This window comes from Scleropages formosus, chromosome 15 (genome assembly GCF_900964775.1).
Source record: "Scleropages formosus chromosome 15, fSclFor1.1, whole genome shotgun sequence".
In the NCBI taxonomy this organism is placed as follows: domain Eukaryota; kingdom Metazoa; phylum Chordata; class Actinopteri; order Osteoglossiformes; family Osteoglossidae; genus Scleropages; species Scleropages formosus.
Window position 1 is genome coordinate 23201420 of NC_041820.1, and position 14728 is coordinate 23216147.

At 43.6% G+C, this 14728-nt stretch overlaps 1 protein-coding gene across 7 annotated transcripts in view; it reads left to right on the forward strand.

Annotated features, from left to right (window-relative positions):
* evla (Enah/Vasp-like a) overlaps nt 1-14728 on the forward strand; it is a 78834-nt gene that overhangs the window by 48027 nt on the left and 16079 nt on the right. For all 7 annotated transcript variants that reach the window (XM_029258514.1, XM_029258511.1, XM_029258517.1 and 4 more), the window contains 2 exons: nt 808-976; nt 1534-1711. In XM_029258514.1, coding sequence (XP_029114347.1) covers nt 808-976; nt 1534-1711 — 347 coding nt within the window. The remainder of the gene's footprint in view (nt 1-807; nt 977-1533; nt 1712-14728) is intronic.

Below are 14728 nucleotides of genomic sequence, written 5' to 3' on the forward strand. Positions count from 1 at the left end.
ACCTATGAATCCTGCTGCTATTACCACCTCTGTGTTATATTACTTGATATGATCATAAACATCCGTGCAAGAAATCATACTGATTGTATATCATTTATTCATGGCACCTTCCTCAAAATCTGAGATGCTTTCAATGTTCTTCTGCCTGTTCCATGTGAAGGCACATCGACCACGTCAAATTCCTTGTGTGCACAAACATACTTACCTTCGAAGTCATCTAATGTATGTATGCTTCATTTACATTTTCACATATTAACTGACATTTTGTCAGATGCTTTTAATAATTTTGCTTTTCATAAACTGTGTGAACAAGTGTCAAGATAGTTTCATTCACTGCCATTCAGTAAAGGAGTTCTGAGAGCTGTGCCCAGACACAGTGCCAGTGGAAAAGTATTCAGGAGCACCTTCGCGTATGTGATAGAATGTGACTGCTTGAATGAAGTTGTTAGGAATACCACAATGGTGTGATCTAGAATAACATGTGTGACAATTAGAATGAAAAGTATAACCACTAGTGTCACGGTGCAGTACTCTAGACACCAGCCAGACTTGGACTGGCTCTCATATTCTTAAGGACAGTAGAGGACTCATTTTTCTTGTAAAGATGCATTTGGTGAAACATAAACAAGTTCATTCATTTTGATTTTTTAACTAGCTGAGAATTGCTGACCTTGAAGACCTGCCATATGTTCATGTGATGGAGCACTGGGAGCTGGAGAAGCTGCTGAACTGTGTGATCATGCGGTTACAGGTGACGGTGGAAACAGTGCCACGTGATGTGAGCATCCCCCTCTTGTCTGTTTGCAGTGAGCAGAGCATCTGCCAGGCCCGCGCCTCTGTCATGATCTATGACGACACGAGCAAGAAGTGGGTGCCCATCAAGCCTGGACAGCAGGGCTTCAGTCGCATCAATATCTATCATAACACGGCAAGCAACAGCTTCCGCGTGGTGGGCGTCAAGCTGCAGGACCAGCAGGTACAGGTCGAGTAAGCGTGACGTTGACCCTTCAACATTGACATTTAGCAGACATTCTCTGAAGGGGCTTACAGCGTTTTAGCTGGAACCTTCATCCAAGCTACTGACACTGTTAGATGAACTGCACTAAACTCCCTGCAGTCAGTCTTCCATCTACACAGTAGTGCCATGTAACACACAGTCACAAACTTTGTGTCATCTGTTGTACACACACACAAATCATGTCGACTGTGATCCAGTGAAGATTAGCATCCTTAAACCATGCATAATTACTGTAAAAACATGTCCAATTTTAATTCTCCTGCGTACAGTCACTGAAATAGAGTGTTTAAACTGCCAGACATTCGCCAACCAAAACATTCACTGCCACTCTGCTATGATGTTAACAGCGGTAAGACATACGGAAAAAAAGCATTTTTTGTGCTCGTTTGATACTTGCTGTGATTTGTAATTTTTGATGACTTGGATCACTTAATTTCCTTCTGGTCCAGCAGTGGCTGGAACTTCTGTCTTTTCCTTCCGGCATATGGTCCCTAACCTTCACCTTCTCTCCCCAGGTGGTGATCAATTACTCCATAGTGAAAGGTTTGAAGTACAACCAGGCCACACCTACCTTCCACCAGTGGCGCGATGCCAGACAGGTGTACGGTCTCAACTTTGCCAGCAAAGAAGAGGCCACTACCTTCTCTAATGCCATGCTCTTTGCCCTCAACATGCTCAGCTCTCAGGATGGAGGTGAGCAGTGTGCCCCCCCCCGCCCCAGAGGTGTTGTTGAATAACTTCATAAACAGCGGCTGCTGCCATCATGCCTTAACCCTTACCTGTTATAGTATACAGGCGTCCCTCGATTTACAAACTCTCTCTATGCTAAATTTCAGTATAATGGTGCTTGGCTTTTGATACCCAATTTTCTGTTTACATAGCAAAACAGAACAAAAAATCATTATAATGAAATTTATCCAAAACATGTTCAAAAAATATAGAATTCACTCATTACAGTAGTGCACTGTAGTTGGCGCATCTGCATCCTGATCTCTCTGTCTGTTGGTGTTAGGAATGTGAGAGAAGGACATTATGGGAAATGTATGAAATTCTGCAGGACTGTCCATAGTGGGTGTTATTTAATTAAATATACAGAGAAAAAAAGGGGATTTAGCAGGAAAACATTAGCTGATGGTTTTTCGGGTATGTATGCACATTTTGGGAACAGCGTGTGGTTTTAGAAAGTTGTTCACAATAAACGTGACATACTCAGTGGATCGCTGCTTTGGTTTATTGTCTTGCAGAGAACTGGAAAATAAAAAAGAAAAGTGGCAATTACCCCCAAAGCAGTAGCTGAGTCAATTTAAGTTTTTTATATTGTGCTGAAGTCATTGATTGGTTGTTATATAGATACATTTCAGTGTTCTAGTGATAATTTGTTTGGGGGTTTTGGATGGACTGGGAATACATTATTATTTTTTTCCCCAATTAAACCAAAGGCAAATAGGCTTTTGGCATCTGAAATTTCAATATCCACACCGTTTTCAGGAACAGATTAATTTAGTAAATCAAGGGATACCTCTACTGTATATGTCAATGCCATTTCGCCAGCAGACCTGCACAATTACAAGTAAATAATAAATAGTCACATGGACTGATGTCTGGGTTAACATGAATGAAACTGTTTTTAAAATTCTGCCTGACTAAGGGTTTTGTTGTTTTGAATTTTCACTTTTGCGACTTGAGAATGTTGGCAGGCTGATATTTGGACTAATCATAAATGCAAATGTGGTCTATTTTAAGCCAGTACATTTTGAGTCATTTGCTGTTTTCAGCACAGATCCTACATGTCCTTTCTGTTACATTTTTCCAGTGTGGAACCGATCCTACCCAGCATCCGCTCCATGGCACTTGTCACATGATGGCTGCCCCTCCCCCACAGTGACATTCATGGTTGCTGTTGACATTCATTCATTAGTGCAGAATACCAATGTGACCATGCATCAACTTTACCCCTCCAGTGGTCACCATGTTGCAGTGTAAATAATACCAACGTGGAGCAAAGACTCGTCTGCATTTTGTTCTAATTTTATGTTGAAATTTTACAGGGGAAAAAAAAATCATGGCAACTCACACAGAGGGAGTACGCTATATAACTGTATTTTATACAGACCAGTCCTGAACATTCCCAGCCATTGTTAACATGGATAAGCTGGCAATAAGCAACTGAAAAAGCAAAATCTGTCCGTTTTCAATAACCACTTGTCCTGATCAAGGTTGTGGTGATCCGGAACCTATCCCAGAATCACTGGGCGCAAGGCTGAGGGGGGAAAACCCTGGATGGGACCCACACACATGGCCACTCACCCATTCACACATGAAGGGCAGTTTAGAGTCACAGATTCACCTGAACTGCATGTCTTTGGGCTGTGGGTGGAAGCCAGAGTGCTCGGAGGAACCGCACACAAACATGGGGAGAACATGCAAACTCCACACCGACTGATGGGGGATTGATTACACCCTCTCACACCACCCAGGCACTGTGAGGCAGCAGTGCTACTCACCCTAAAAAGAGGAAATGAAAAGTAAAAAATTAAATAGTTCAACCGTATACTTAGAAAATGGTTTAGGGCTGCTAGATGTTTTTGTATGTTCAAAATATTTTGAATCGGTGTTGCTTTAATAAACCTTAGTATTTCCACGTTAATACAGACATAGACAAAAATGTGGTTGTGCTCAGAGGATCTGGTGCTTCCCCTTATACCTGGTACAGCTCTATTACAAATTGTAATGAACAGAACCTTCCTCTGCAGGCAGATTCTAGCTGCAGTTCCCTGGAGCACAAAGGATTGTGTTTTTCTATCATTCCTCAGTCAGACTTTGCAGAACTCCAACTCACTCTGGCATTAAAGTGTGAAAGACATTGCTGCCCTGTAGGACATGTCCACATCTGGGATGTCAAAAACTGAAAGCTGTAGGTTCTTGGTTTTAGCTTTGATGTGTTGAAATGAAGCTCCCTCCTCCCCTCAGAGCTCCTGAATCCCTGCTGAATTGCAGTCCTTTAGGACCAATTTTGTTCTTGTCCCCTAACAGCTCCAGAAACTTGCATTAAATCTCACCATCTGTCCCGGTCACCTCTACGTCCTTATCAGCCTTGTATGCAGCTGCTCCTGTGATGTGCCCCAGTAAAATGCAGTGTTTTCGAACAAACAAATTGCACATGTCTGTATGAAGCCCTTTGCCTCTTCTGGGCTGCACTTTTGCTTACTCTGATTTGTAAGTTGCTTTGGAGACATGTCTGCTGGATGAATAAATGTCAGTGTGATCAACGCCACATCTCCACATTCTTTTAGGCAGTATAAATTCAGCTGACACCTCTGTCCATGGACACTTCCAGTGGTGTATCAATGGCTTTATTCTGGACATAGCCCTTTAGTGATTAAGGTTTGGCAGAAGTGTGACTACTGTCTGTCGGCTGAATGAAACACTCTGCATCTTGAGTAAATTACATGGTGCCAACAACACACACACACACACACACACACACACACACACACACACACACACCTATGCATAGGTGATTTCGTACCATGTTCAAAACTTTTCTTATACTTTATTATTTGTGGGCTCATATGTAACATGCTTATTTGCATTCAGTAGTTAATATTATGTAAAATAGCATTGTAGGACAGCAGGTGGTGTAGTAGTTAGAGGTGTCTCCTTGCACTTAAAAGACCCAGATTTGAATCCCGCTGAACTGACACTATAAAAATCACCCAGCTGTCAAAATGGGAAAGAAACACTCTAAGTAGTGAATGTGTGTGTGTCACACATTTATTTATTTATCACATAAATACCCCAGTTGACCAGGGCTCTCGGGTGAAAGCTGTGAAAGCTGTGAAGCCGACAGGAGACACGTTCACACCACACTGGGGGATTCGCCTGAGCACAAATATTGGAACGTGGGACGCGATAAAACACCTCTGTCCTAACTAGCCCCTCTGAGACAGGGCATCACATTTCAGCTTGATGCTACTTATAATGTTCAGGGTGATGCGGGGGGGGTCCAATGTCAGCGCTCTCGTTGCTTCGTGGCCTGGCCAAAATATCTGTGGAGTCGTACGGTCTGGTGTCTCTTTGTATTACGCACCTCGTTTTTGATTGGCTGTGGGAGTGCAGCAGTGTGGGTTTCACTCCACCAGGGGGCGTGGTGCTCACACATTGCATGGTGGACCGTTCACTCTCTATACAAAGTTTATTTGAAACGAACCAAGCAGATAGAGATGCAGCAATGCTCCGTTGCGAGAATTTGCCACGAGAAGCACGAAAAGTGGCCTCGATGGTAATTAACATGAGTGGTGAGTAATTTGGGCTGACAGAAGGGAACAGGTGCAGCCAGGTGACATGGGGCTGTAAAGAGCTGGGGGGGGTGGGAGTGCCACTCTTGTTTACTAACAGGTTCCCGCTTCGCTGCGGTCAGCAAATGGGCTCCAGGGTTCTGGAATAATGTGCCGGTTTGTTCAGGTTCTGGAACCATCTGCCAACGCTGTGGTTGTTTGTTGATGACAGGAGTGTGCTGCTGGCAGGCGCACTGGGCAGAGGTGCTTGTGTTTGTTTGCTTTTGCTCCGCTAGGAGGTGTCGAACGCATCCGGTCAAATCATGGATTTGTCATACAGTCATACTGGTGACACAGGCAGCGACACATGGACACAGGGACAGAAAGAGATGCAGAAAGAATGGCTACAATAATAGGCACCTCCATAAAATAAGACGCGTGCATGTGGCACACATTTGATGCAATTTTAATTTCAGCTGAAAATATTTGAACTAACTTAACTGCCCAGACAAATATTATTATTGTTCTTGTTACATTTAGCTGATGCTTTTCTCCAGTGCAACTTACAACATTAAGCTGCTTATATCGGTATAGCCAATTACGCAGCAGGGTACTTTTTACCAATTTTTATCAGTTCAGGGTAAGTACCTTGATTAAGGGTATGTCAGCAAGAGGTGGCATTAGAACCTGCAGCTCTAGATCCAGACACAGTTGCGCTAATCGGTGTGCCACATGCTGCAGTATGGTATTGCAATAAAGTTAATAAAACTCTCTCTTGGTGGGAAAGAGATGGTGGTGTTGTGCTGTGTTCAGCAAAGCTCTGTGTTAGGGAACAGTGAAAATTCTCCCCCACTTATGACTGATGTTGATTTTTATGTGCCCTCTATAGTAACAGTGCGTGAGCACACCGGACCAGCAGGTAGTGTGTAAATGGGCCTGTAGGGGGCTATGCTCTCGGCCCATCTGAAGTTGTTCCCTTGAAGTTGTGGGCAGGTGTCTTTCTCAGTGCGACTGGAGCTTTGATTCTTTCCCAGATTAACTAGATACACTTACTTTTATGTGGCATCAATTCCTTCGGCAGGTTTTTTTCAATCTGAGTTTCCCGTCATGTCCATACATGCTAAAAATAGTTGTTATTTAGTGTTGTTCTTTAGTGAGAAGGTTTAAAAACATTTGCAATTACATTTAATCATTTAGCAGACACTTTTGTCCAAAGCGACATACATCTCAGCAAAAGTACAATTTATGCATTACTTCTTGGAATAAATTCTAGTAATGCAGCATAAACCAGTTCTTTCACATTGCAACCAAAAAATTTGGGAAATACAGTATTGCTCTACATTCCGCTTCAGAAATTTACTGAAAATAAAAATATAAAAATAACCACTTGTCTCCCTTTTCTCTCTGGGACCAAATGTGTCCAGTTCACCACAGTAACCGTGCTGAAACTGGTTTTGCGGTAAATCTTTGCCGCAGTCCAGCTTGAATATTTTAATATGTGTAGCATGATGGTGCAGCAGGTACTGCTCGCACAGCACCTGAACAGTGCGATGGCTTTGATTCAATCCCTGTTCATTCTGTGTGGAGCTTGCGCATGTTCTCTCTGTGTACGTGTGGGTTTCTTCTGGGTGCTCTGGTTTCCTCCCACAGGCCAAAGATAATATGTTTCAGGTGAGTTGGTGACTGTAAGGCAGATCTGGGGTTCAAGTCCTGTTTGGGGTGCCTTGCGGCAGACTGGGACAAGTCTGGGACAAGTGGTTTCAGACAGTGTGTGTGTGTATGTGTGTGTGTGTGTGTGTGTGTGTGTGTGTGTGTGTGTGTGTGTGTGTGTGTGTGTGTGTGTGTGTGTTCATCCTGCCAGGGTATGGGTATAGACAGGCTCCTGCCTGCTACAGTCTGCAAAACAGGATATATTTAACGCAGTGTGATATATCTATCAGTGCATTTTATGATATGTGGAATATTTCACATTGATGCTCCTCCCACTACTTGTGCCATAATTCATTCCCCAGAATCTTTGCTGAGCTGAGCTACTTTCTGGGCCCTTTCCTCCAAATGCTTCATTTCAGAGTCTGTGCTGCTTTTCTCTTTAATCATATGTGCATTTTCCATACGTACCATTGCAGAAGTGTTGGCACTCGTGCACTGTTCCCGTGTCAGTGCTGTGAGTGCAGTGAGGAGCACCCAGACACAGCACTGTGGGGTCATGCCGGGCGCTAAAGCTCATTGGTAAACTGAGGGGCCCTCCTGCACAACCCACCCCCCCTCCACGCTCCATTAACCCCACAGCCGAATTTCTATAGCGCCTTTTGTGCATTTGCACACTTACTTGCACTCCACTTCCTAGGCTGCTTTCTAGAGAGGCAGGGCACAATAACCTGACAAGCTCTGCCCCCACTCTGATGTTGAACCCTTGGGTAGTTTCCTGCTCTCACTTGAGAGCTCATGTGTTAACAGAGTGGCTTCATCCCACCCCAACCCCATTAATGTGGGCTCAATTAACTGTTTTTTTCTATAGTTTGGCTTTCATCTCATAGAGCTTATGAACACTCTCTTCTGACCAATTTTTATTGAGAATTTTGGAAAATATACTCATAAAATAATACAGTGATGCACTGAACTGTGTGGTCATCCCTATATCTGGCCAGTGAGTATATTTTTATATTACATACAGTCATTTTTTCTGCTGCTATGTGACTTTTGATAACACAGATTGGCTCATAAAGCAGATGGAAGGTGTCAGTTTAATATCAAGCTCCTGTTGGTTTGTACACCTTTGTGCCCCAACGAGTTTACATTTTATGTCCCCAAGCTTTAACACTTCAAGAAGAGCTTAATTTTATAAAGCAAAGAAATGAAAAAATTCCATATCGTTCACACCTCAACATTACCTTCAAGCTACAGTAAGTTCTCTTTTTTCCAAGGTAAAGTCCTATTTTTACTGTAGTATTTCTTATGAGGGGTCGCGGGGGTGCGGTGGCGTAGTGGGTTGGACTGGGTCCTGTTCTCCGGTGGGTCTGGGGTTCAAGTCCCGCTTGGGGTGCCTTGTGGCGGACTGGCATCCCGTCCTGGGTGTGTCCCCTCCCTCTCCGGCCTTATGCCCTGTGTTGCCGGGTAGGCTCCGGTTCCCCGCGACCCCGTTTGGGACAAGCGGTTCCAAAAATGTGTGTGTGTATTTCTTATGAACTGAACATGATTTTAAACTGCTAACATTTTGCTTGGATTGTTATTAACCTCATTAGGATTTCAGTGCTCTGGCCCTACCCTATTTTCCCCATAATCCCTGTTATTTTTATGGCATGATTTTCCATAAACATGGGTTTTACGGGAGTGCATCTATTACCTTGTAGCAGAAATGACTCTTCTGAGTTTTAATATGGAAGATTTCTGTGATTATTTACACTTTTTAAAAACACTTCCACTCTGCCAAGTTTCCTTTTTAAAAATATAAATAATAATAATAATAACAACAATAAGATTGTGATGCACTGGACTGTCCTGTTATTCCAGTATTCAGTCAGCTGAGATTTGCTCATGTGCACATGCACTGTCTTTCAAAATGTTGTTCTTTCCCTCTGACTTTTTGCCCCAAACATCCTCTCTGTGCCCCTGCTACTGATTTACCAGTGTAAACATTACCAGTGTTTGGAGATACAGACATGCATCACTGAACAATGGTGATAAGTTCTGAGAATTGTGTTGTTAGGAAATTTCGTTGTTGTGCAAACATCATAGAGTGTACTTATACAAACCCAGATGGTATAGCCTCGATCACAGAGTGTACTTATACAAACCTAGATGGTATAGCTCAGTGCAGTCAAGAGATGCGGTAAACACGAGATTTATGACACTGGTGCTGGTGTAACACAGCATACTGTTTTACAGTAAACTTTTTTTAGAAGTAGAAAGAGTACACTATAAAATAATTAGAAAAAGTACAGTATAGTAAATACATAAAGCAGTAACAGGTGTTTATTATCATTATTAAGTATTATGTACTGTATATAATTGTATGTTCTATACTTTTATACGACTGGCAGCTCAGGAGGTTTGTTTACAGCTGCACCACCACAAACATGCGAGTAACATGTTGCGCTACGACGTTACGATGACTACGACGTCGCTGGCCGATAAGAATTTTTCAGCTCCATTATAATGTTATGGGACCACTGTCGTATATGCGGTCAGTTGTTAAGCGAAACGTTGTTAAGCGGCGCATGACTGTACTTGGGTTTGTGTGTGGGACATTTTGGTTATTGAGGTAGCTTCATACATCTTTGGTTGACTCGTTTTTGCACATCTCCATGCAGGTTGCCACTGTGTAATATCCTTAAAAAGAGCAGATGTGACCAGTGATGATGGGCAGTCATGGTGATGGTGCTGCTGGTAATGGCTCATGTGGGATACTGCGTTATGAAATATTCAGGGCCTGGCCCATGGTTCCCGGCTAGTGCTGCAGTGTGGGTTACGTGCAGATGACAGTGGAACCTGATGCGAGTGGGTGGAGACTCATGGACTTGGAGACGCGAGGGAGCATGCAGGGTGACCACGGTGGGTGGCCTGACAGCCCACTATGGTTTGCCAGGAGTGGGTCTGCCAGTGCTTCTGTGTGTGCCACCTCAGCCGCTTCTTCCACTGCAGGATGTCCTGTAGGTACAGTAGCTCTCCTCTGTGTTCTTGAATCTATTGGTATATTCTCTGTGTTTCTAATGTGGTCAAGGACACATGGTTGGGGTAGGGGGAATTTCTTTTTATTGAGGGGGTGACAAAGGTCTGAATGAACTTCGGGTGTCCAGGTTTGTCACCTTTCTGTATAGTTCAGCACCCTGAGGAGCACGTGGGTGGAGGCAGGAGAAGGTTTCAACTAGAAGGACTGACTGCTTCCTCTGAGGTTCTTGGAAAGGTAGATACCTGCTGAGAGCCACAAGATCAAAGTAAAGAATGTGGTTTGATGGGGACGTTGGGAGGGCTTTGTTTGCAGCAGCGTTGTCTGGCATTTTCAGTTCTAGCTTTCTTTATTGCCCAGTTTGATAGAACGAAGAAGAAAGAGAAAAACTCCAAGACCTTCCCAAAGCTTTAGAATTAGAGTTCCCAACATGTAACTTTAAACACTGTGTGTGCCCAGTGGCTGGAGTCCTTCACTTGTTTCCATTTCCATTATCATTTCCATTTCCATTGTAGAGCAGGATGAATATAAATAGGTTACAGGCTCAGGTCCTCTGCCACCTGCTGTCCTGGGAGAGCTCCTCATGTTGAACATGTCAAATGTTTCTCAGTTGAATTTTGAGCTGGATGAATAAATGAGGTCACTTTGAATTAAATTGAGGGGGTGCAGTGGCGCAGCGGGTTGGACCAGGTCCTGCTCTCCAGTGGGTCTGGGGTTAGAGTCCCGCTTGGGGTGCCTTGTAATGGACTGGCGTCCTGTCCTGGGTGTGTCCCCTCCCTCTCCGGCCTTACGCCCTGTGTTGCCGGGTAGGCTCCGGTTCCCCGCGACCCCGTCTGGGACAAGCGGTTCAGAAAATGTGTATGTGTGAATTAAATTGTCAGCTGATCAGTGTAAGAGGTGTGAAGTTATGGAATGTGGCTGATTACTTACATATATTCTATGCCTCACGTGTAAATGGTGGACATACACTCCTGTGGTCCACACCTGAAGTTACCTCCATAAATAGGGTTGAAGACCAAAGTTATTAATTATCCTCCGCTTAAAAAAAAATCACATTTGATTGAGAATTCAGAGGAGTTCTGGAATGTCAGAACACCCATCTTCACCTTTTTGGGTAGTGCTGTGTGATCGTACATCTGGATGTATTGGAACATTTTCACTTCTTTCCCCTGTTTTACATATGTGGATGTATTTGCAGTTTCTCTCTTGGCTGTTTCTTTTTTCATTTACATTTGTCCATCTGGCTCATGTTTTCCTTCGTGTGCATTTATTCATTTAGAAGTTGCTTTTTCTTCATTGTCAATGGACACTGCATAGTGTTTAGCTGAGGCCTACTCATCTAAGGTGACTTACAGTGTTACATGCATTGTGGTACACTACTTACAGCCAGTCACTCATGTACACACCAGAAGAACACACACACACACGCACGCACACTAAGCGCAATTTAGAGTCATCAGTTCAATTGAAACACATGCCATGCCTTTGGAGTGTAGAAGGAAACCAGAGCACTGAAAAGAAATCCATGCAAACACAGGTAGAACAAGCAAAGTTGTGTTTCTATCTCTGTGTTGCTGTGTGCGAATGTAATAAAAAAGGATTGTAAGAGTAACAACAGTATTTACCAGTATTTACCAGTGCAGGTAAGCAGCAATACAAGTGCTCACTTGACCAGAAATGGGTGAGAGCTGAAGCAGCACAGTCTGCACTTCTCACACATGTAAAAGGCCAAAGCTGTGTTGACAACCGTTTACCGTGTTCCTTTGAGACCTTATGTTATTCCTGCCACTCTTTCATTTTCCACCGTGCGTTCTGGTGAGCCATCGATGGGCTGGGCCATCTTTTCCCTGACCGTGTTCAACCAGCTGGGTTCGAGGAGCCATGCACTCACATGCTGTTTGCAGCATCACCAATGAAGTGGCGCATGAATAAGAGATGAAGCAGTGGCAAGATGCCCTTGTTCACTCTGACAGATGAGCTCCGTGTCTTTGTTTCTGTACATTACCCTTCCAACTGGAATTTAAGTAAGAGGAGCAGTAAAACGATTGTGTCGCCTTGGTCCTGAGCACTGGAGTCCAAAGGAGGGGGGTCCCACTTCACCCCTCAATTGCCCTTAATAAACAAGAACTTCCAGTGTAAAGCTCAGCTGCTTACTAATTCATCGACGTTCATTTTTAAAGGCATGCAGGAAGGAGCAACATGATTCTTTTATTAACAGAGGAAAAATCATCTTCTTTGACTCTGCTCTCTTGAGTGTTGGAAGAATTTGCACAAAAAAATGAACTGATGTGCAGAGTCTCAGGGCCAATGTAAAGAGTATCATTGCCACGTTTGGTGCACCATTGTGCCAGGCCTGGAGGTAGAATCTTACTCTGCTCTGCTCTACCCATTGGAAACACTCACAACAGCAGCTATGCATGATGGGATGGGCAGAAACTGCATGGGACTATTGCCTTACTGTATAGTTCAGACACCCTCGCGATACTTACAGTATATTCTTTGTGAATGCTTTACTCACAATAAGTCTTGTTTTCGAGTCTAAGTGTATGGAAATGTGTTGTTATTATTTTATTACTACTGTTATAAGTATTATTCACAGTGGTACAATGAGTAGCATTGCTCCCTTGCAGCAGCTGTGTGGTGGAAAAGAAAACACATGGGTCACATTATTAGTATTAGTTGCATTATTGAAGAAAAAAAATTTCTAGAAAGGTGATCAAGAATCATGGATATTCGGATTAAGTTTTATTCAGCTACTCGTGTGATGAACATTGGTTCATATGGTGGAAAGAAACTAACTGCACACTGAGTATCACTGCTGTCTCACAGCGCCTGAGTGGTGGACGGGGACATGGGTTCGATGCCCCGCTCAGTCTGTGTGGAGTTTGCATGTTCTCTCCATGTCTGGGTGGGTTTCCTCCCACAGTCCAAAGACATGCTGTTCAGGTTCACCCACAGTGTGTGAGTCTCAGAGAGAGTGTGTTCCATTGATGTAGGGATGAGTGACCCACTGTAGGTAGTGTATCCAGCACCTTGGTGATTAAGGTGTGTGGGCTGATAACACTACATACAGTTCACTGGAAGTCCCTTTGGAGAAAAGTGTCTGATAAATAAATAAATTTGCTGATGAGAAAAGTAAGAGCCCTTATTTTGTGCACATTTATGCACCAATCTCTCAGTGAGATTCGAGGAAGAAGCCTGTCATTGACAATAAGGGCTGTGTATAACTATGAAGTGCTGCCAGCAAAGTCACACGTGTTTTTCCGTTTAAACCACACTGCATTGTGACATGACACTTGTCCAGGATCTGGTTCTGCATGTGTGTCTGTGTATGTGTGTGTGTTCTAATTTACATTTACATTATCAGTTTGTGCAGGAATGAAATATATTCTCAACAGACCTGTGTCTGCTTTTGTTGGCCCATGGTGCAGGAAGGGAACCTCTGCACACAGGATCATGTGCAGTAGGAAATATAGAGGTGATCTCCATAAGTGGGATGCAAGTTTATGGAGGTCGTAGAAGGTCAACAGGAAAGTGGGATTTTTTTCCCCCTCTTGCTTCATGCAAGTATTCTGTACTTTCACTTTGTTTGGACAGAGACAGTTAGTGGACAGGAAGAGTATGCTGTCTCCTATATGTCCACATATTCGGTATCACACTAGACAGTCTTCATCCAGAAGGTCTCAGGGTCCATCACATGGTATTGGACTCCTTGTATGACTTAGTGTTGGTCTTTCCCTCCAGTGGCTTCTGTCTCGTCACTGTCCCACTGAGGCCCAAGTCTTGGGCTGCAGCGATTCCTCAAAATCCTCAATTGAAATGTTTTGCCTCATGCTCTCGTTTTATCTTTACGCATCTTTTGTTATTGTTATTTGCATCACTCATGGTAATTCCTCTCCTGCCAAGAGCTCATGCTGTCAATATGTGATGTGACCCCACAGTTTAAGAGATGGAGGATTTTTTTTTTCTTTTTGAGAGAGGTGTGTACTCGGTGCCAAAACATGCACTCCACTGCAGCCCAATTGGTGGCACTAGTGCACCTTTTGTTGGTGGCTTCCTTCCACCATTGCAGTGTGTGTCTTCAGTTGTTGTTCTAACCTTTTGGCTATTGGTTTTTATCCCCTTCTTCCAAATATTCACCCATTTATACAGCTGTGTAATTTTACTTAGGCAATTTAGAGTAAGTACCTTGCTCAAGGGTGCTACACCTGCGATTCAAACCTGCTATCTTCAGATCCAAAGGCAGCACTATGATCACTATGCTACCACCTGCCCCAGCAGCGTGGTGGTGGTGGTGGTAGAACAAGAAGGGGTCTTCCTATTATTATCATTATCATCATCCTAAACACAATTTTTATCACTTTCATCCAGCTGGCTATTGTACTATAGCAAGTGAGCCGAAATGCCTTGCTGAAGGCTACTATGGCAGGGTCCCTCCTAAAACTTTAACCATGAACCTTAAAGTATTGACCACCCTGTATAACAGCTCAGCCGCTCTACTTGTGGCCAGATGGTTTGAATGCCAGTGGAAATCTCTGCAGCGAGTGTGTGAGTGAGTAAGGGAGTGAGTGAGGCATATTAAATGAACACAGTTTGTGACAAAGAGCCAGCCGAATCATTCTGCACTGCTACTGTGAGCTCTGGGTAACAGTGTCTGCTAAGCCAATAACAGTGCAATGGTGTCGGGAAAGGATCTGAATGCCTGCGCACAAGTGCACTTCCATTAAAAGTTACATCCTTGATACCATAGTTCAGGAGGTGAGCATG